The sequence below is a fragment of the Vespa mandarinia genome, chromosome 2 (genome assembly GCF_050613455.1).
Source record: "Vespa mandarinia isolate Hongniang chromosome 2, ASM5061345v1, whole genome shotgun sequence".
Lineage (NCBI taxonomy): Eukaryota > Metazoa > Arthropoda > Insecta > Hymenoptera > Vespidae > Vespa > Vespa mandarinia.
This window is the reverse complement of record NC_140811.1, coordinates 17,548,545-17,570,000: the sequence shown is the minus strand read 5'-3', so window position 1 is coordinate 17,570,000 and position 21,456 is coordinate 17,548,545. Positions and strand designations below refer to the sequence as shown.

Below are 21,456 nucleotides of genomic sequence, written 5' to 3'. Positions count from 1 at the left end.
ATGTTTTCATTATTGTGCATGCCTGACTTGATATAATATAATAGTAAAAATGTTTTATGTTAGATGGCATAGAAGAAAAAAAAAAAGAAATTCTTTTTTTTTTTTTTTAGCATTACTTTTAATTAGATTAATAAATTATTTATGTACATACATACAATATGAAATTTGTTAAATTAAATGTTAGACGTTTGAAAATATTCAAATGATTTTTAATTATCATAGATCTATGAATAGATTCACATGGATCATGGTATTTAGCTAATATAAAAACTCTCTCCTTTTTCCAATGATTCTATCTCTAACTTCTTATCTATCTTTTCAATGTTACACGTTTCTTTTCGGTAAACGTTTGAAACGATAAAACACTCGCAAAAACGGTGATGCCGATTACGATAAATACGAGGTCATATTGATGCTATATACATACACATATTCAATATATATATAGGAATATTATTGATCTGTCGCGGATTATAAATGTGTCCATTTTTTCAGTTCGTTATGAGAAAAAGGCAAACAAGATTCAATTATGGCGAACGATGTCGACCTGTATCTTTAGATGCCTATAGTTTAGATAGTGTATCTGCTTATAACAGTGTTAGACGAAAAGGTTTTGCTAGATCATCCAAAAGAAGTTATGGTAATCCTGCTTTTGAAGATTCAGTAAGTATTTTATAACGTTTATATTTTTTATTAAATTATAATAAAATTCGCGGTGTTACAAACGTTGTAAAAATTTGATTACGTTCATAAATTAAAAACTATTAGTTTGAATTTTAGATATATTAAGAAAAAAATTTGCAAAATATGTTGAATAAAAATGTTGTAATTTCTAAAGTTTTATTTACTTATTTAACGACTTATTTACAGAGTGCAGTTCCATCTCATCCATTAAATTTCACTGGACTTACTTCTTTCTCAAACGACGTCGATGCCATTAACGAAGAATTTTTAAGTATACCCCAGGTTTCCGCCAAGATGGATGAACTTCCTTTGGGTGCTGAAGTGAAGAACAGATATGCGAATGTAATACCACTTCCAGAAAGTAGAGTACCGTTGAAAAAACTCAACGATGATCCTCTTTCGGAATACATCAATGCCAGCTACGTTCGAGTTAGTTCATTTATTGTATTCTATTTTTCATTATATATATATATATATATATATAAATTCACAAATCTTTTTTAGGGTCCTAAAAATGCGACGAAATATTACATTGCCTGTCAAGCACCTTTGGATACGACTGTTACCGATTTTTGGCGTATGATTTGGGAACAACAATCCAAAGTGATCATTATGTTGACTGATCTATTTGAAAACGGGGTTGAAAAGTGTACTGAATATATACCACCTTCCGAGGTGACCGATTGTCATAGATTGTACGGTGATTTTCAAGTGACGTTAAAGAAGCGAGAAACCAAAGAGAAATATGCTATATCGACGTTACACTTAAAAGTAATCCATTTAAATCAAATTAAAATAGATTTTTTACATGCGATTCAATGTGATTAAGAAAGTGATTTTTGTAAAACGTATAGTTTTTATACTGAGATATTTTGACATTTGATGGAAGAGTTAAGAGTTTGAATTATTTAAAAATTATTTTTTTTTTCCATAACAAGACAAACAAAGGAAAATTAAATGTCTTTATTCTTGAGATATTTTATGTAATTTAATTTTAAATATTATTTTATGTAATTTAATATAATTTTAATTATGATCTATGAGATCAAACTTTTCTTCCATTTTTTTTTTTCTTTTCTTAAATATTTCAAGTAATCATAAGATCACTTTCATAATTACCAGTTTGTTATGTTTATGATATTATTAATTGTATCGGCTTTTCTTTTTTTTTTTTTTTTTTTTTTTTCTTTTTTTTATTTTCTTTGTTTTGCAGAATTTAGAAAATAATACATTCAGAGAAGTATACCATATTTGGTACTTATGGCCAGCCAGTGGCGTCCAAACAGACGGCGCAGGACTTATTGCTGTACTTCTCGAAGGCAGAGCCCTTCAAAGAGGTGGTCCAGGACCTATAGTGGTCCATTGTAGTCCTGGTACAGGTCGTACAGGAACACTGATAGCATTAGACCTGGGAATTAGGCAATATGAAATTACACGAACGGTAGATGTCCCAAGAGTGGTTTATACGATAAGAAGAGATAGAGCTGGGGCTGTGCAAACTAAAGAACAGTATGCTTTTATATATAAGGTGTGTATAAATATTTTAACATTTTTTTTTTATGTATTTGTACTTTTTTTTTAGCTATAACATTAGACTTGTCTGATTACTTCTTTTTTATTTCTTTTCTTTTTTAATTTTTTTACTTTTTTAAATTATCATTTTCTCTCTTTTTCCCTCTATCTCTCTCTTTTAAGGCCTTGAATTTGTATGCAACCAAACTTGCTGGAGGTATGCTGGAATCAACATAAACGAGGAGTATAAATTATTATCGGTCTAAAAAATTGGAGGACGAGTGTTACAAAAGAATGTTAAGACTAATTTCATAGTAATCTTTATCGTTGTTGGTAGTTAAATTAAATAAGGACAGATGACCATTTTTTTTTTTGTATTCCAGTTAACTGGAGTAAAGAAAAGAAAAAGAAAAAGAAAAAAAAACAAAGAAACAAATATAGATAATTAACGAGTATTAAATGTTACCTAACGATCGGTAATCAAAGATCGAGTGAAAGGCTGAATGATACTTGTGATATGTGGACCATTCGTTGATATTCATTATTATGCATATATATATATATATATATATATATATATATATATATATACATAGATACATATATATATACACATAGATACATATATATACATATATATATATATATATACATAGATACGCGTATATATACATATATACACATATATATATATATATATATATATATATATATATACATAGATACGCGTATATATATATAAATATATACACATATATATACACGTGATTCATCTATATCGCGTTATATTTTTTACTTACGGCCGTTCCAATGAATACATCTTTTTATCTGCTTTGATAAGGATTTACCGATCTCTCTTTGGTGAAAGTATTCAGTATTAAGATATTCTATTAATTATGATAGAAACAAGGTCGAGAAAGAAAAAAAATTTATTGAGCAAGTAGTAAAGAAAAAAAAAGAAAGAAAATAATAAAGAGAAAAAAAGGGAAGAAAGAAAAAAAAGATAACAAAAACAAAATTGATGCGACCAGCTTTAATCTTTTGTTTTCTTTTTCTTTCTTTCTTCTTTTTTTTTTTTTTTATTAGATAAAGAATACTACAAGTAGAGATACATATTTATAAGCGAAATGACACAAAATGTATTTTATTTAATCCTTTTTTTTTTGTTTTTCAATGTTTCAATGTTCCAATGTTTTTAATTCTTCACACCCGTTGTTTTTCTTGCATTCGACAATTTTTCATATTTTAAGAAGCTTACTTGTGTAATCCTAGACGATGCGCTCTCTTTCTTTTTAAAACTATCTCGTATAGATTGCAAAAGCCATTTCGAATTTATTGCCGTTGCGATGTGAATATATTTTTCTTTTTTCTTTTTTTTTTGTTTTTTTTTTTTTTCGTTGTTACTATTGTTATTGTTATTGTTATCTGTGTATAAAGTATATCCCCGATTCGTAGCACATTGCTCTCTAATTGTACATAAATAATAAAGAAATGCAGAGGCACGTTGATTGAATTTTTGTTTTTAATTTTAATATTAATAACATCGCAATATTGTTCAGTGGTTTAAATTATAATTACTGTAACCATGAATATGTTTGCGTTGGTAACTGTTGGTTGTCTTCGTCGATAAATAGTTCCAGTAATTGTCGGTAAGTGGTCGGTGTCTTCGTTGGTAAGTAGTCGTTATCTTCGTCGGTAACAATATCATTAAAAATCATGAATAAGCATATGGTTTCAACATTTTACCACGAGATGGAGTGAGAATCTTGTTTTCTATAAAAAAAATGTGTCCTAAAATAAAATTTACACATTATATATACACACACACACACATGTATATATATAAATAAATATATATATGTGTATCCTTTTTCCCTACTTTTCTTCTCTCTATTTTTTTTTTTTTTTAATCTACATCCCAATGAAAACATTTATAGCTTCAATTTAACGATATTAAACAATTCTTCCAGCTACTTCCATTCAATTAATCATTCTTTCCGTCTTCTTAACCATTTTATAAAGTGATTGATGAGTCTTGTACGTGTTTAATATACCATAGCGATTATTATACTCGAGTAGCTTAGCGAGTCCGCGTGTTGACTTGGTGAAAAGAAAAACAAAAAAAAAAAGAAAAAAGAAAATAAAATATTGAGGATTGAAAAAAGGAAAAGGAAAGGAAAAAAAAGGGGAAAGAAAGAAAGCGGAGGAACAAAAAATTAGAAAGGAAAGGAAAGGAAACGAAAAAAAAAAGAGAAAAAAAACTGTCTGACATTAAAAAAAGATTGGGAAAGAAGTTTTGTCATCGAATGGAATTATTCGTAAATTAATTGTCGAAACGATGTTTTTAAATTATCTATGAATAAGTTAGAATGTAGTGATGTGAACTTATAGAGGGCGCGCATTCGTTCCAGTGACTTCGGTACTAGTTGGAGAGAGAGAGAGAGAGAGAGAGAGAGAGAGAGAGAGAGAGAGAGAGAGAAAGAGAGACAGTGATAGAGAGACAGAGACAGAAAGAGATAGAGAGACAGAGAGGGAGAGAGAGAGCTTTCATGGAAGGCCGCCCGCTATCCAGGTGGTCTACCGGGTTGTCTGGCTTGGACTGGCTCGAACTGGATCGTGGCTGTTCGATCTTGAGAGGTCCGGGCTCGTTCGATCCGTCGATCGTCAAGGAAATAAACGTATTCGAGGAATAATTGTTTGCGTTGAGAGGTTAGCCCGAGATATACATATGTACTCGTTAGGCGTGGCTTTTAAAGAATTCTTTTAATATGTGCATTGCACTTTATTTGATCACACGTAAATTCGAGATTCAACGAGGAACAAATTAAAGAGAAGAGGAAGAGAAAGAAGAGAAATAGAAAAAAGAAGAAAAGAAAGAATGAAAACGAATGACGATATGACGAGCCTCGCCCCCTTTCTCCCACCCCCCCCCTTCCCTCAAAAAAAAAAAGAACGAAAAAAAATATAAACCAGAAGGAAATTTTTCTCTCCGTTTGTTTTTCTTTTTTATTTATTTCTTTTCCGTTTTTTCTTTTTTTTTTTTGTTTTGTTTTCCATCCCGTCTAGTCGAGATTAATCATTTAATCTCGCGTCGTCACTTTCGTTGCACGTTTAAAATATTTTCGAAAGATTTGTGAAAAGAAACTAAAAAAAAACTATATATATATTATATATGTTCGTGTATATAATGTAAATTGGGATTAAAACGAAGATATTCCAGGGTGTTTTCTTATCAGTATCAAGAGACAAATCACAATACTCATTCGACATCACTCTATTTATACTATCGTTAACGTACGAATGCATTTTAATGATTTACTCTGTCGGCTTCTTCTCTTATCTGTCATTTCCCAAGATCATGTATTTTTCTTCCTCTTCTATTTCTTTTTGTTTGTTTCTTTTTTTTTTTCTTCTTGTTTTATTTTTCTTCTTTTTTTCTCCCCCCTTTTTCCCCATCCCTTCCCCTCCCTATTACCGCACCGACGAAATAAAACGATGCGGAGGTAACACACACCTAGATAATTACTTTTAATTTTTTTTTTTTTTTGCTCCTCTCCATATATGTATAGTATTATTACAACTCATCGAGAAACGTGGTAATGATTCTCTACATACGTCTATATATATTCGTATGATGTTCGTGCTCCTCTTTAGTCGTTTTCTTTCGTATCATAGAGAAAGATGAACGCAGAGAGAAAGAGAAAGAGATAGATAGAGAAAGAGAGAGAGAGAGAGAGAGAGAGAGAGAGAGAGAGAGAGAGAGAGAGAGAGAGAGAGAGAGAGAGAGAGAATAGAACGAAGAAAAAGAATTTTGTTTTAAAAAGATTTATAAACGTTGCAAAACGGTATAAGTGAAGATAGAAAAATTTCGCGAGTATAGAGATTGTAAAAATTTGATAGAAAAAAGAAGGAAACAAAAGCAAAAAATAAAAATACAAAAAAAAAAAAAAAGAACCGAAAAAGCAAGAAAGAAGAGAGTAAGGGAAAAAGAGGAAGACGAATAAAAGAAAACCAAAAGATTGTGCGAAGGAATTAGTCGGTGAAAAATGGAGTTCTCTGATATGAAAAAGCATATAAAATCGAAATATTTGTCTATTCGAAACATGTATGTATGTATATATGTATGTATGTATGTATATATATATGTGTATATGTGTATATATATATATATAAATATTTTTTTCTTTTTCTCAATTATTTTCACGGCAATAATTTCTTTCTTAATTTTCATTTATTTTCTTTTTACGTTCATCATTTTTATACATTTTTCTTTTTTTTTGTTTTTTGCTTGCTTCTATAATATTTCTCTCATTCTCTCTCTCTCTCTTTCTCTCTGTCTCACTCATATAAATTCAATCCCATATATAAGATCTTATAAGATCTCAATTATCGTATTGATATATATATATATATATATATATATATATATATATTATTGACAAAATATATTTAATAATAAGAAATGATTCGAATGCGGTGATGAAATTCGAAGGCGAATCATTCTTTATTTAGAATCTCCTCGAAAAATCACGTAGAGAGAAAGCGAGAGAGAGTGAGAGAGAGAGAAAGAGAGAGAGAGATACTGTGTGTATACATACATATGTATATAAGTATGTGTATGTACCGATCGCGCGTTTAAATGCAGTCGTAAACCTGAAGAGTTTCAGCGTTGCTTACTCGCACTTCCTGTCCTGATTCCGGAGAGAGAGAGAGAAAGGGAGAGAGAAAGAGAGAAAGAGATAGAGAGAGAAATATAGCAGTATTCGATTCAAATAATGTATTAAAATGGATGATTGGCGCCAAAATTTTTGATTTTCAATCGAATAAGTCGATAATGTAGGGATCGTTTATGTCGATAATGCCTCGAAATTGATATCGATTGGAATGATTTACGTCCATATACATACATATATACGAATGTATATGTACTTTTGCATATATGCGTATGTATATTTATGTTTATATATATATATGTATGTGTGTATATATATGTATATATGTGTAACATGTATAAACGTGTGAGGGTGTATGTATATATATATATATATATATACTGACATACGTTCTTATACCGAGGGCGTCTAACTATAGTTCCACGAACGCGAAATATTAATTTAGATTTCTGCGAGTTCTCTTTTCACGATGGCATGCATGCATCATAAATGCTTTTCATGATATATTACACGATTTTTCTTTGAATTTTCATTCATATCCCTAATCTCTCTCTCTTTCTCTCTATCTTTCTCTTCCTCTTTCTCTCTCTTTCTTTTCTTTTTTTTAATTTTCTCATTTCTCACGATGTTAAATTAATTCTATATAGAATGAAATTCAATTTTCGGAAGGTAAAATGGATATTTATATATATATATATATATATATATATATATATATATATATTTCAGTTTGGTAGTTTGATTTCATGGCAGAGTCTCTTAATCTTCGTTAGATATATTTTACTATTCCCTAATGATTTGAAAATCTCAAGAGACACTAGAACATAATGAGTACTTAGAGAATAAATCCTATTTTACGTATGTGTGTGTATATATACATATATATCTTTCTATATGATTTGAAATGACATAATATATTTAATCGTAATTTGTTTCGTTCCTTCGCAAATCATAGTTATCATCTTATATATCGTCAACGATTTATATAATCATATTTTTACTTTTTTTTTTTTTTTTTTTTTTTTTGCATTATTTTTACTCACCTAACTTGACATTTTTTTTATGATAAAGAGAGATAGAGATAAAGGATAGATAGATAGATATATCTGATAGATAGCATGAGATAGAGTGAGAAAGAAAGAAAGGGATTAGTAAATATCTACAATGATAAATAGGTATATATAAACAATACGGATTTAACTTCTAACTCGTTTATGTGAACAAACGTTTCCGAATGTTAATAATGCTAATAATAATTACGTTTTTGTTTATTATCCGAGTCGTATAGGATAATAATTATTAGTCGGATCATCTTATCACACGTGATCTGTTTTCCCATTTTCTCTCTCTCTCCTTTTCTCTCATGCAAGCGATGATAGATGACATATATATATATATATATATATATATATATATATATATATGTATTTAATTATACGTAATTACCATTGTCAAGTTGATTATGTATAATTTATAATATCAAAATATGGTTTCTAAGATAACGATCTTCATATATATAGAATTATATTTCATATATAGAAATATTTCGAATACTTATCACATGTGATAATACATTCGTATGTGAATATAATGAATAAAAGAGAGAGAGAGAGAGAGAGAAATATCTATTTGTATATATATTTTTTTATTTACTTATTTATTTGTTACATAATATATATTATATTTTATATATATATATATATATATATATATATTCTTTATTATAAAAGAGATATACTAAATTTTATATAGGTAAATAGATGTGCATATATTTAAGTAAATTAATTTAAACGTGAATAATACATTTAAATATAATAAGATAAGTAATATCATATAAGTGAGAAAAAAAAAGAGAGAGAAAAAGAGAGAGAGAGAAGTATTTAATATACCTAATATGTAACATATGTACAATAAAATACATATACGCATGGTTTAATGTATCTAATTTTTCGGACGAAAGAATATTTCGGAGAATAAGATTTAAGAGATTTCTGGAAATAGATTCTTTCTTATTCTCCTTCTTTTTTCTCTCTCTTTCTCTCTCTCCCTCTCTTTCTCTCTCTCTTTCTTTCTCTCTCTACTCTATCATCAATAATATCGATGGTGTATTTGTGCCGTTCTCGCTAGAGCGAGAACAAGTATCCGAGTCGGGTTCTTACCGGAATATTTTGCTTTTCCGTCAAAGAATGCTAATTGAGCTAATTCCGTCTCATGCTGCTACATACGCACACGAGCAATCTAAATATTATCAACTAACTATTTCACGATTTAAACGATAAATGGAAAATGCTTTTTACAAACTCTGTTTCAATTCCTAGAGTTACCTTGTTTACTATACTTTTTCATTCTTTTTTATCGATTCAATCGCATACGTCGAAGATGTGTACATATATATATTTATGTACATATATCTCTTTTTCTGATTAGATTATCCTAATCGTAATAAATATTTGATCATTTTGGTTTATTCTGCTTGATAAGTAAACACGATAATGACAATTAAATACGTAAGGAGAAAAAGAGAGACAGAGAGAGAGAGAGAGAGAAAGAGAGATCAAAAACAAATGAGAAATTTTTTCAGTCGTTCAACAAAATTTAAATCTATATCCTTCACCTAGTTTTCGTAAGTATCTCTCTCTCTCTCTCTCTTTCTCTCTCTCTCTCTCTCTCTCTTTCTTTCTCTTTTTCTCTCTTTCTCTCTCTCTCTCTCTCTCTCTCTCTCTCTCTCTGACGTTACAATGGCCTTTAAAAAGAAGCACAATTGAAGCCGTCTTATCTCATACGAATAGATAGAATTTTCACGAACGAACATTACGACTATAGGATTTAATTAACGATTCGAGACGCCACCTATCTTCTCGTCTAGGCGGTAAAAACCGGTTATATAAATGTCAAAACAATAAAGTATATGATCGCGAAATCTTATGGTTATATGTAATTTACGATATTTTAGAAAAATCAATATAAATGTGAGAAAAAAATAAAAGGAAAAAGAAAAAAAGAAAAAAGAAAAGAAATATCAATTACAAAGGAAAAGATATCGTATGATGTATGATCGTACATAAAAATAAAATGAAGAAACAAAAAAAAAAAACAAAAAAAATTACGAAAGAAAATAGGAATTAATGAGAATTAACTTCGTCAGGAAATAAAACAAAATGAAGATATTCAATTAAAAATTTTTTATACTAAAGTTATAACCAAAGCGATTAAATGTTTATTTTTAATTAAAACTAATAAATGTTTTCTCTCTCTCTCTCTCTCTCTCTCCCATTTACATATAATATACGAGACTTGTCGATACATGAAATAAGTGCATATAAGAACACATTATTAGGAAGACAAAAAATAAAAAAGAAAACAAAAAAGAGAATAAGGAAGAAAAAAAGCAAATTACACATTGCACGTTGAAAGAATTAATATATACGGATGGAAGAGAAGACGAAGGGTCGTGTGCGTCGTGTGCATCGTGTGTATGACGAAAGGGTGCGCGCATGCGCGTGGCCACAGTTAGTGCGCTGCCGTTTTGCGCAACGTCGCTTGGAGTGGGGACCAAATTCAGAGAAAAGAGCGGCGCGCTTCCTCGCGCTTTCGCGGGTGATTCAAGTTCACGCGTTCCTTCTATTCGCTGTTTATTCGCCGTGCTACACATTCGTCTGTCCTACGGTATCCTTTACGTGCTCTCCATCTTCGTCATCGTTAGTAATAATCATATTCGTTATTGTTTTTTCTTTTTCTTTCTTTTTTTCCTTTTTTTCGGCTTCTTCGCGACTTATACAACATCAGATTCTCGGTGTATATGTGTGTATATACGTACGCGTGTGCATTATTATGTTTATCTTTTATCTTTTACTACATAAAGCTCGACATATATTACTTTAATCATACACTTACTTCTATCTTTCTTTCTATTTTGATACACACACACATACACACACACACACACACACATACATATATATACATATGATATATGTACTGAAATTTAGAAATAATTATGTCCTATTTCATATATACATTTCCCGTTTTAGTGCGCTTTTACTTGATGTTGATTATTGATGCATTGCTACTGTGCGTCGTTATACTGTGTTCCTAGAAAGGACCTGTGTTAGTGTTAAAACTACTATCATCATAGTCGAGCGTCATCTTCAAGTGAAACTCCTCTTATCATTTATGTATAAATATATATATATATATATATATACACATATATACATAGACCCCATATATATATATATATATATATATATATATATATATATATATGTATGTATATAGATTTTTTATTTCATTTTATTTTTATTTAAATATAAAATATTTCATTAGGTGTCGGCGAAATCAATGAAACTGTTCGTTTGTTTTTATTAATTGACAGAACGATAAACGAGACCTTGTAATTAATTGTCTTTTCTTTCTTTTTTTTTGTTTTCTGAGAAATTTGAAACTTTTCCAGTTTTTGGGAAATATTCTTTATTTATTTTTTTTTTTTTAAGTAAACATATTATTCGTGTTTTTTCTTCTTTTTTTATATACGTGAAAAAGTACGATCGGCGAAAATCTAATCTTAGACTTTCAAATGTTGCTATCGACCAGTACAATTTTAGAGTCGTTAATATGTATGGACGTGTGCTTAGTGAAACATCGGTTCTATTTTTTTTCTTTTTCTTTTCAAAGAGGGAGAAGGAAGAGGAAAATGACTTTTTTTATATTTTTTGAAAAAGATCTTTTTACATTTGCCTGCACTCCAAATGCATTCTAAGTATATTACTAACAATTTTTGAAATAACATCAATGCGATAACGATCTAAGTAGGCGATTTAATCGTTTCTCGCAATGATCTTCATGCGAGATAAGATGTATAGTGAGAAAATAAAAACTGTGTTCATTGATATCGAATTCATTCTTTTCGAATGATAACACAAAGGTTTTTCGATTATTTCTTTTTTAGGGAAAGTAAGATATATAAAAGGAGATATGTGTGCGATGGGCTCTCGAAATTTTGAAATAAATGATGAATTGAAATATATTCGAATGGAAGAAACGTTTTGTCGAAATTATCGATAAAAAGGATTGCATGTGTGTATATGTCTGTGCGCGTACGTATGTAAATTTATTAAAGAATTTTTTTCAATGATAACAATGAAGAAGATTATGTCAATTGGCTTTTAAAAGATATGAATTCGTCGACGATCAGTTAAAAAAAAAAAAAAAGAAACCATATATAAACAAGAGAGAGAGTGAGAGTCACGGACGAATTACAAACGAATAGACACATATGCACATACCATTCTATTAAACTCATGTAAATCATCAATTCGATTAATTAAAAAGATATCATTTGATACCACTGACTTCGTTTCACGACTCGTCTTCGAATGTGATCTCATAAAGGGAAAGGTCTCACTGTTGGCTTAGAAATAATATCACGCTTTTCAATTGCTTTGTCTTATGTTATTTTCCTATGGTACGTTTGCGATCACTATGGTACATATTAGAAAATTTTTGGGGCCCATCAATCGAAATAAATCGATTGTTTACAATGTATATTCGATTGATAACTGCAAATGATTAATTGAGAAATACACTAGGCAAATTTGATTTACGACAAAATGAATGATCTATTGACGACAATTTGTTACATCTGCTATGTCAGAAATATAGAAATAAAAATTTTATATATATATATAGAAATGAAACAGATAATAAATGAAATTTATTATATAATATTAATTTATATAATCGTGGTATAAACTTTGTCTTATGGGGACCAAGACCTATCTCGTATGGATCTTTCTCTTGTCAATTGGTCAGTCAGTATCTTCTAAATTATTCACGTTAATATCGAATGCATAATTGTGTTCAAAAAAAAACAAAAACAAACAATAATATAAATAATGCAAATGATTTTGTAATAAGAGAAAAAAAATACTTCCTCATCCGTTATCAGCTGTCGTTTATAATAGAAGTCATATGACTTCTATATAAGCCAATATGATTTTTGAATGTCTTATTACGTTAAAAAAAATAAATAAATAATAAATAAAAAGATTAAGAAGAAGAAAAGTGGAGGAAGATAAATAGAAAAAAAAAACGGAGTGAGAAAGCAAAAAAGAAATAAACATATCTTTCTCGTTAGTTATCAAACGTTATTAGTGTCGCTTAGTCATTAAAAAAGGAAAAAAAAAGAATTACGAATATGACAATTTTAAAACGAATTATGTATGCATATATTTATTTTGTATTATTATTTATATTATCATTAAAATAAAAATTATTTATAAAAGAAAATAGAGATCCAAAGAGAGAGAGAGAGAGAGAGAGAGAGAGAGAGAGAGAGAAAGAGAGAGAGAGAGAGAGAGAGAAAGAGAGAGAGAGAGAGAGAAAGAGAGAGAGAGAGAGAGAAAATGGCGGCCATTTTCGAAATTTTGATCTCTCAAAGATTTTGCGAGTGAATCAAAAATGATCAATTTTTTTTTCTTCTTCTTTGTGATCATATTCTTCTTCATTTTCCTTTAGAAAGAACGAAATGGAGAGCCGACTCCAAAATAAAAATGCCAAGGATGATACGACAGGAGGAAATGAAAATAATAAAAGATCTCCGATGACGTTGAACGTGAGCGGCCTCTGGGATGTTGTTCCACGTATGGACCATTACAGGTATCTACATAAACTACAATTCGCAAAAGTTATAATTTTTAAAATTATTAAACGATTATTCTCATCCAAATTAATAATATAATACTTATTATAAAAATAACGATGATTAAAATTATTAAAAATGATTTTCATAAAAATTATTAATAATATAATTTATTAAAGAATAAAATTATTTATTTATTAATACGAATTAAATTTATCTAAAAAATACTTGATATAGTTATTATGGAGATAATGAAATGTTAATGAGATACGAAATTATTCAGAACGATATCCGTGAAAAAGGAAATAATAAATAAAATTATTATGAGGCGAAGCTAATTAATAATTTATATCATTTGAATAAAATTTAAATAATTTATACGTATGATGATATACGATTTATTACGTGAAATAAAGATTTATCTAACGTTTTAATCGACCGTGCCTAATTGTAAATATTCGCTAATATCTATCTCTCTTTTAGCTTTATCGAACCTTTTTGAATTAATCAAATCGATAATAATTCATAAATATCGAATGCTTTGATTAATAGAAAATAAAATTAACATGAATACAAAGAAAAATTATGGTTATTCCGAACAGATAAAAAATTTATTAAATTGAGTAAATAACACGATATATTAATTAGTAATATCTTGTATATCTTGTAATTATTCCAACAATAAGATAATAATAATAGGAATACTGATTTTAACAAGATACTACAGAAAGAAAAGAAAGAAAAAAAACGAAGAACAAAAAAGAACTCACGATTAAATAATTATTATAATGACTTACGTAATGGATATATAAAAAATCATATAACGTATGAGGATATATCGTCATACAATTAATATACATTTTACAGATTAAGTCGTCGTGCGAAGAGGCCATCTTTAAGTACCTTACACGAAGGAAATTTGATAAAGGTATGAACACTATCATTTGCTATCCAACGATCATTCGACTTTAGTGATATTTCTATTGATTTACCAGACCCCTATAAAGAGAATAATGGAATAGGATAGGATAGGGTAGGTATATTGAAGTAGAATAGATATATTGAGTTTATGTAGCAATAAAGAATTGATCAGGATAGGTAAGATTGTTTTGTTACTATTAAATGCCAAGAGACAATGTTAAACCCCTTAACAAGTCTGACGAAAGATTCTCCACTGTGTAGATAATACAATCATACAATAAATGTTACAATCTTTAATGATTTAATATCAACCTTTATACTCTTCATCACCGATAAATATAATCGTAATATTAAATCTATAAATACCTTTATTAAATTTATAATATATTTTTCAGGATCCAAACGTCGAGACAGGACAAATTGGAACTGGCTCGCAAATTTATACCGGTGGAATAAAATTAGGATGGATCCAAGGAGTTTTAATACCATGTCTTTTAAATATATGGGGGGTTATGCTTTTTCTAAGGCTCTCATGGGTCGTAGCACAAGCTGGTATATTACAGAGTACTATTATTATAGGAATATCGGCAGCGGTGTGTGTCATCACGACATTAAGCCTAAGTGCAATTAGCACTAATGGGGAAGTAAAGGGAGGTGTGTTGGTTTACACAATTGCTATCGTTATTTCTTTTCTTTTTTCTTTTTTCGAAATAGGAGTGCCATTATACGTATATATTTAATATAAGCAATTTGTAACATTACTTATCAAATTTTATTATTCAAATTTATTTATTTTATTATACAATTTTATTATACTATTTATGTATTTTTTAATTTTTTAATCTTTTTAATTTTTTTTTCTAATTTAACAGGTATAGCAATTTTTTAAATAAATTTTATTGTTGAAATTTATATATATAATATATAATATTATTTTCTAATCCTTTTTAGTTTATTTAGAGAAAATAAATTTTCATTTCTCTCTCTTTCTTTCTCTTTCTCTCTTTCCGTTCTCAGTTATTTCATTATATCGAAATAATAATTTTGCAGGTGGTATATACTTCATCATCTCTCGATCACTTGGACCTGAGTTTGGTGCATCTGTTGGAATAGTTTTTGCATTTGCGAATGCAGTTGCGGCATCCATGAACACAATTGGTTTCTGTGATTCCATGAATGATCTACTCAAGGAACATGATCTTAAAATAATAGATAATGGAATACAGGATGTTAGAATTATTGGTACTATTGCTCTTATAGTGATGATATTGATTTGTGCTATTGGTATGGAATGGGAATCAAAGGTAAGTTCTTTCGTTTGTTCATTCATTCGTTCGTTCTTTGGTTCGTTTATCTTCGTTTTGAAATTGATAATTTAATTATTATTCTTTTTTTTTTTTATGTGTAATCTAATTCAATTTGACAGTATATTTTTACATATTTTTTACTTTTTATATATTTATTAGGCCCAGAACTTCCTTATCGCAGTCATCGTAGCAGCTATTTTTGACTTTTTAATTGGTACTATCATTGGCCCGAAAAATCAAGAACAAATCTCTCACGGATTCATTGGCTTTTCCTGTGAATATTATGTCATTTATATATTTTCATTTATTTCATTTCATTAATTATATTTACATATATTATGTGTATTACATATATTGCACATATGTAATACAATCTGTATATATATATATATATATATATATATATATATATATATATACAAGGTGAGCTAAAAGTTTCTAAGGCTGAGCTAAGAGTTCCTAGATGATTTCAAAACTAAATTGTTCTTCTTCGAGACTTGTTGGATTAATCAGTTTTTTTTTTTTTTTCTTAGATTGTAAAACTACGAAGAAGCTTAACTAATTCGCTTAAAAAGTCATGAAAAAGATCAATTGATTTTTAAAATCACTTTGGTCCATCTAAAAACTTTTGATCCATCCTTCGTATATACGCTTGATTTATTTCTGTCGTCGTGCAACGTATAAAATTTTTCTTTTCTCTTTAATTTTCCAGGGGAGGTATTTAAGGAGAATTGGGGCTCGGATTATCGATTTTCTGAGAACACCAATCAAACATTCTTTTCGGTTTTCGCAATTTTTTTCCCTTCGGTAACTGGCATACAGGCTGGTGCAAATATTTCGGGAGATTTGAAAAATCCAGGAAATAGTATACCTATTGGAACACTTTTAGCACTTTTAATATCTATGATAAGTTATGTCACTTTTGTGTATTTTGCTGGTGGAGCAGCATTGAGAGATGCCAATGGTATCATTGGAGTAAATGGTACCGTTCAGTGTATTTCTCAAAGTAATTGTTTATATGGACTTCATAATAGTTATTCGGTAAGTCGTTAAAGAAAAAATATCTTTCGATTTCTTTTTAGAAATTTACAAAAAAAAAAATATATATATATATAATGATTTATAAAATTGTTCATCAATTATTATCTGTGTAGGTCATGCAACTAATGTCACTTTGGGGACCACTCATATATGCTGGCTGTTTTGCTGCAACACTTTCAACTGCATTAACAAATCTATTATCAGTACCAAGATTAATCCAAGCATTAGGTCAAGATAGAATATATCCTGGATTGATATATTTTAGTAAAGGATATGGTAAATCTGGTGAACCATACAGAGGATATGGACTTACGTTTCTTGTTGCGTTTGTATTCCTTATGATAGGTAAGCGATCGGTTGATATAATATTTATCATGTAATACTATTATTTAGCTATGTATAATATTCATATATTATATATATATATATAATATATATATATAATATATATATATATATATTATATATATATATATAATATATGAATATTATACATAGCATATATATATATATGCTATATATGAATATTATACATATATATATATATATATATATATTATTACTTATATAATATTATCCGTGTATTATAAAAGAATAGAAATATATATTACTAGCTATATAATAACTTAACAAATCATTTTGACTTTTAGCCAATCTCAATGCAGTAGCACCGTTAATATCAAACTTTTATCTAGCATCCTATGCTCTCATTAATTTCTGTGCATTTCACGCCGCGCTTATTCGACCACTTGGATGGCGACCTACCTTCAGGGTACGTTTGATTAATAAAAAAAATAAAAAAACAGAAGAAGAAAAATTCAACACAATTGAAAATTCTTATTGAAAAATAAAATATTTGATTAATCCTAATTAATGATTAATCGTTATCTACAGTATTACAACACCTGGTTATCTCTATTTGGTTTTATCGTTTGCGTAAGCATTATGTATTTCATCGATTGGGTAACTTCGTTAATAACATTCGTTATTATCTTCGCATTATATCTGATTGTTGTATATCGTAAACCTGATGTTAACTGGGGTAGCAGTACTCAAGCTCAAACTTATAAAACTGCATTATCTATCGTCTATAGGTAAATTTGTATCTTCCGATTACAAATATTTTTTTTATTTCAAATTAATCGAATAAATAATTTGTATATATTTGAATTATATATTTGTAGATTGAATTCTATCGATGAACATGTGAAAAATTATGCTCCGCAAATCTTGGCTCTTACTGGTCATCCTGGTACGAGACCGGCTCTTTTATATTTGGCAAATCTTATTACGAAAAATAATTCCTTATTAATATCTGGGGAAATATGTCAAGTAAGTATTTTGTCGTATGATCTATAACAGTTAAGTATCGATTGATTAATAATGTTTGTGAGATAAATCATGATCGATTAATTCATTGATTGCAAATAATTTATTTCGATATGTTCTATCAAGTTTTGCTTGTTAAATGATAGTATAAAAAATATCATGTTATATTTTTTTATTTAATCTAATTTTTAATAAATAATCATTTAATTAACTTTTAATAATAATGATCGAAGTTAAAATGTTTTAAAAATATATTAATATATTCATTAAAAATAAATCATAGATATAAATTTGGATTTAAAAAATGTAAATCTTTTAGAAAAATATAATGATCAGTTTTACACTTTTTATGTTTTTACAGACACGTTTGTCGTATCGATTAAGATCTGTACGTTTAAGGAATGGCTATGCCTGGTTGCATAGACACAGAATCAAATCATTTTATCACGTTGTAGAAGATTTAAATTTGGAAAGAGGTGCATCAGCATTGATGCAAGCAACAGGAGTAGGAAAGTTAGCTCCAAACGTTGTCTTAATGGGTTACAAAACTCATTGGTCGACTTGTAATCATAAAGATCTTCAAGAATATTTCAACGTTCTTCAGTAATAAAAAAAAAAATAATCTCATTATCATTATAATGTTTCTATTCGATAAATTTTTTTTTCCCTTAACAATTTCATTATTTCTTTTGTCGTTTTAGCAATGCTTTCGATCACAAATTGGCTGTTGCAATCCTACGTATCGAAGATGGTTTGGATTGTTCCGAAATAGGTTCTACTGTGGTAGACGAAGAACATGGTACTTTAGCACAAAGTAGTTACGACTTAACTGGTACTACATTGATGCACGCTGATAGTGATCTCTCAATGAGTAGTCAAATACCAAGAGTACAAAGTGTACCAACTATAGGTATGTAATTTAAATCTTATCTTGGTATCTATTATATTTAAATATTACATTGAACAATATAATTATCAAAAATTTGAAAAATATAAAACATTGCAACATCGTATTTTCATTCTATCTATGAGTAGGAACACAATTTACTATAGTAGAGGGACCAAATATAATTAGAGAATCTCCTACTCATTGGAATGCACGTGACCATATTAAACAGAAGAAAAAACAAGCTACTGATAAATTACTTTCGTAAGTTTCAAATATTTGTTATCGTGAATTTCAAATCTTTTCAGGAAAAAAAAAAAAAAAAGGAAAGTATACACAAACAGTACGCGAGCACACGCGCGCACACACATGTGATATTATATAGCATTATTTCTTCATGTTTTAGTGAAAAACGAAATGGAATGCCAGTGTTGCCAGAACACATGACAATTTTTCAAAAAAAACATAAGAAAGGAGTAATTGACGTATGGTGGCTTTACGATGATGGAGGTAATCCAAGAAATAAATAATCATTATCAAATTATGAAAGATCATTCTTTATACTCTATCCAATTCTGTTCCATTTCATTAGGTTTGACAATTCTTTTGCCATATATTATCAGTACACGTTCTAATTGGGAACATTGTAAGATGAGAATCTTTGCTTTGGCCAATCATAAACAAGAGATTGAGGCTCAAGAGAAGGAGTAAGATTTTTTTTTCTTTTTTTTTTTTTTTAATACTCATACTAATCCGTCTCTTTTATATTTTTGCTTCAAAGATTTGTTTTATCTACAGAATGGCTGAAATCATGGCTAAATTTCGAATCAAATATACGAGTTTAAAAATGGTAGATGACATCAGTATTGCTCCTCGACAGGATACAAAAAATTTCTTTGACAAACTTATATCTGATTTTCAAAGAAATGATCCTACCGATAATTCAGGTTTGATCATTTATTATATATATTATCATAAATAAAATGATTATCTATCGAAATTATCAATGAATTTTTTTTTTTCTAGATTGCTGCGTCACTGATCTTGAATTACAAACATTACGAGATAAAACTAATCGACAATTGAGACTTCGAGAATTACTTTTGGAGAATTCAAGTCAATCCACATTAGTAGTAATGTACGTAATTATTCATGATAATTTTAGTCCGATGGTGATATTGTCTAAAAGAGAATAATAATTAATTAAATTTAATATAATTTACAGGTCATTACCAATGCCAAGAAAAGGTGCAGTGTCAGCACCCTTATACATGGCATGGTTAGAAGCATTAACTCGTGACATGCCCCCAACTCTTTTAATAAGGGGAAATCATATTTCGGTACTGACATTTTATTCGTAGTCTATAAATGATAAATTAGGTTATTGATATTAGTATTATTAATGGCTTAAATTGAATGATGTTCGAAAAAGAAATTTTAGCGGACATTATACTTGACATAAATAGGCAGTATTTTTTAAGATATTAATGCCAAATCTCTCTTTTAACGATGTGCAAATTGCACTTCTCTTTTTACCTCTTCTCCTTTTTATATATCATACGTACTCATTATTATTATTATTATTATGATTATTATTATTATTATTATTATTATTATTATTATTATTATTATTATTATTATTATTATTATTATTATTATTATTATTATTATTATTAATCTTACGCACAAAAGAGAGTGAACTTTTGGAAGGAGATCAATGTACATTTTTAAAAATATCTGTTAAATAATGAAATTATTCATTATAATAGAAAAGTAATCGATTACAATATCGGTTATAAGTAGCAGATAAAAAATTTGCAGTACGATGCAATATATTTGTACTTAATTAATTGGCTTACCATGGCTGAAATCTACAGCATCATTCTTAAAAATGATATTAGATATGTATTTCTTGTGATAAATCACATAAATGTTGTTGTATGACAAATTTTTCTCTTCTTAATATTTATGTACGAGTAACCATTAAATTTCTATATTTCTTGTATGATCATGCAAAATCTAAAAGTTTTGTATAAACAAGAAAAAGGAAAAAAAATATTTTTATTATTATTAATATTACCATTATTATAAATATATAAGTAGATTTCTTTTTAAAAATTTAATTACCAATGTACTGATCTTATTTCGTTCCTTAAATACTCTTAGAGTATAAAATGTACAAAATATTTTATTGACAGTCTTATTATTTATAACTTTTCCATATCTAAGATATTAACAATGCTAAATGCATGCATATGATCTAATTTGTCATAAAATAACATTATATTTATTAATATTCTTTAGTATACTATATCTCGTGTATTCTAAAAATTTCATTTAAACATGATCCAATGTTTTTAATTATCAACATTTTGCAATAATCGATTTCTCCCATTGAATGACGAAGTTCTAAAACGAATATTAAGAAAACTTTGATGGGATATTAGATATATACATATATAC

At 28.3% G+C, this 21,456-nt stretch overlaps 2 protein-coding genes across 9 annotated transcripts in view; both read left to right on the top strand.

Annotated features, from left to right (window-relative positions):
• The window catches only part of LOC118442457 (uncharacterized), a 13,986-nt gene extending 11,358 nt beyond the window's left edge, over window positions 1-2,628 (top strand). For all 5 annotated transcript variants that reach the window (XM_035868142.2, XM_035868114.2, XM_085664727.1 and 2 more), the window contains 5 exons: window positions 496-663; window positions 871-1,113; window positions 1,189-1,455; window positions 1,898-2,212; window positions 2,380-2,628. In XM_035868142.2, the coding sequence (XP_035724035.2) occupies window positions 496-663; window positions 871-1,113; window positions 1,189-1,455; window positions 1,898-2,212; window positions 2,380-2,433 (1,047 nt within the window). In that variant the 3' untranslated portion in view covers window positions 2,434-2,628. The remainder of the gene's footprint in view (window positions 1-495; window positions 664-870; window positions 1,114-1,188; window positions 1,456-1,897; window positions 2,213-2,379) is intronic.
• Window positions 2,629-6,006: 3,378 nt separating this feature from the next.
• On the top strand, window positions 6,007-20,587 carry NKCC (sodium potassium chloride cotransporter). Of its 4 annotated transcripts, XM_035865047.2 has the most exons (20): window positions 10,545-10,567; window positions 10,901-10,976; window positions 13,386-13,526; window positions 14,377-14,437; window positions 14,826-15,084; window positions 15,481-15,734; window positions 15,897-16,011; window positions 16,450-16,778; window positions 16,892-17,123; window positions 17,429-17,550; window positions 17,673-17,872; window positions 17,963-18,110; window positions 18,469-18,710; window positions 18,809-19,017; window positions 19,143-19,257; window positions 19,400-19,503; window positions 19,586-19,700; window positions 19,792-19,940; window positions 20,020-20,131; window positions 20,219-20,586. In XM_035865047.2, exons 3-20 carry the CDS (start codon window positions 13,396-13,398, stop codon window positions 20,352-20,354), a joined length of 3,033 nt encoding a protein of 1,010 aa, XP_035720940.1. In that variant the 5' UTR covers window positions 10,545-10,567; window positions 10,901-10,976; window positions 13,386-13,395; the 3' UTR covers window positions 20,355-20,586. The 4 variants fall into 4 exon arrangements, with proteins under 4 accessions (XP_035720920.1, XP_035720910.1, XP_035720930.1 ...); XM_035865027.2 differs by lacking the exons at window positions 10,545-10,567; window positions 10,901-10,976 and adding an exon at window positions 6,007-6,301 and having other exon boundaries at window positions 20,219-20,587; XM_035865017.2 differs by lacking the exon at window positions 10,901-10,976 and having other exon boundaries at window positions 10,274-10,567; window positions 20,219-20,585.
• The last annotated feature ends 869 nt before the right edge of the window (window positions 20,588-21,456 follow it).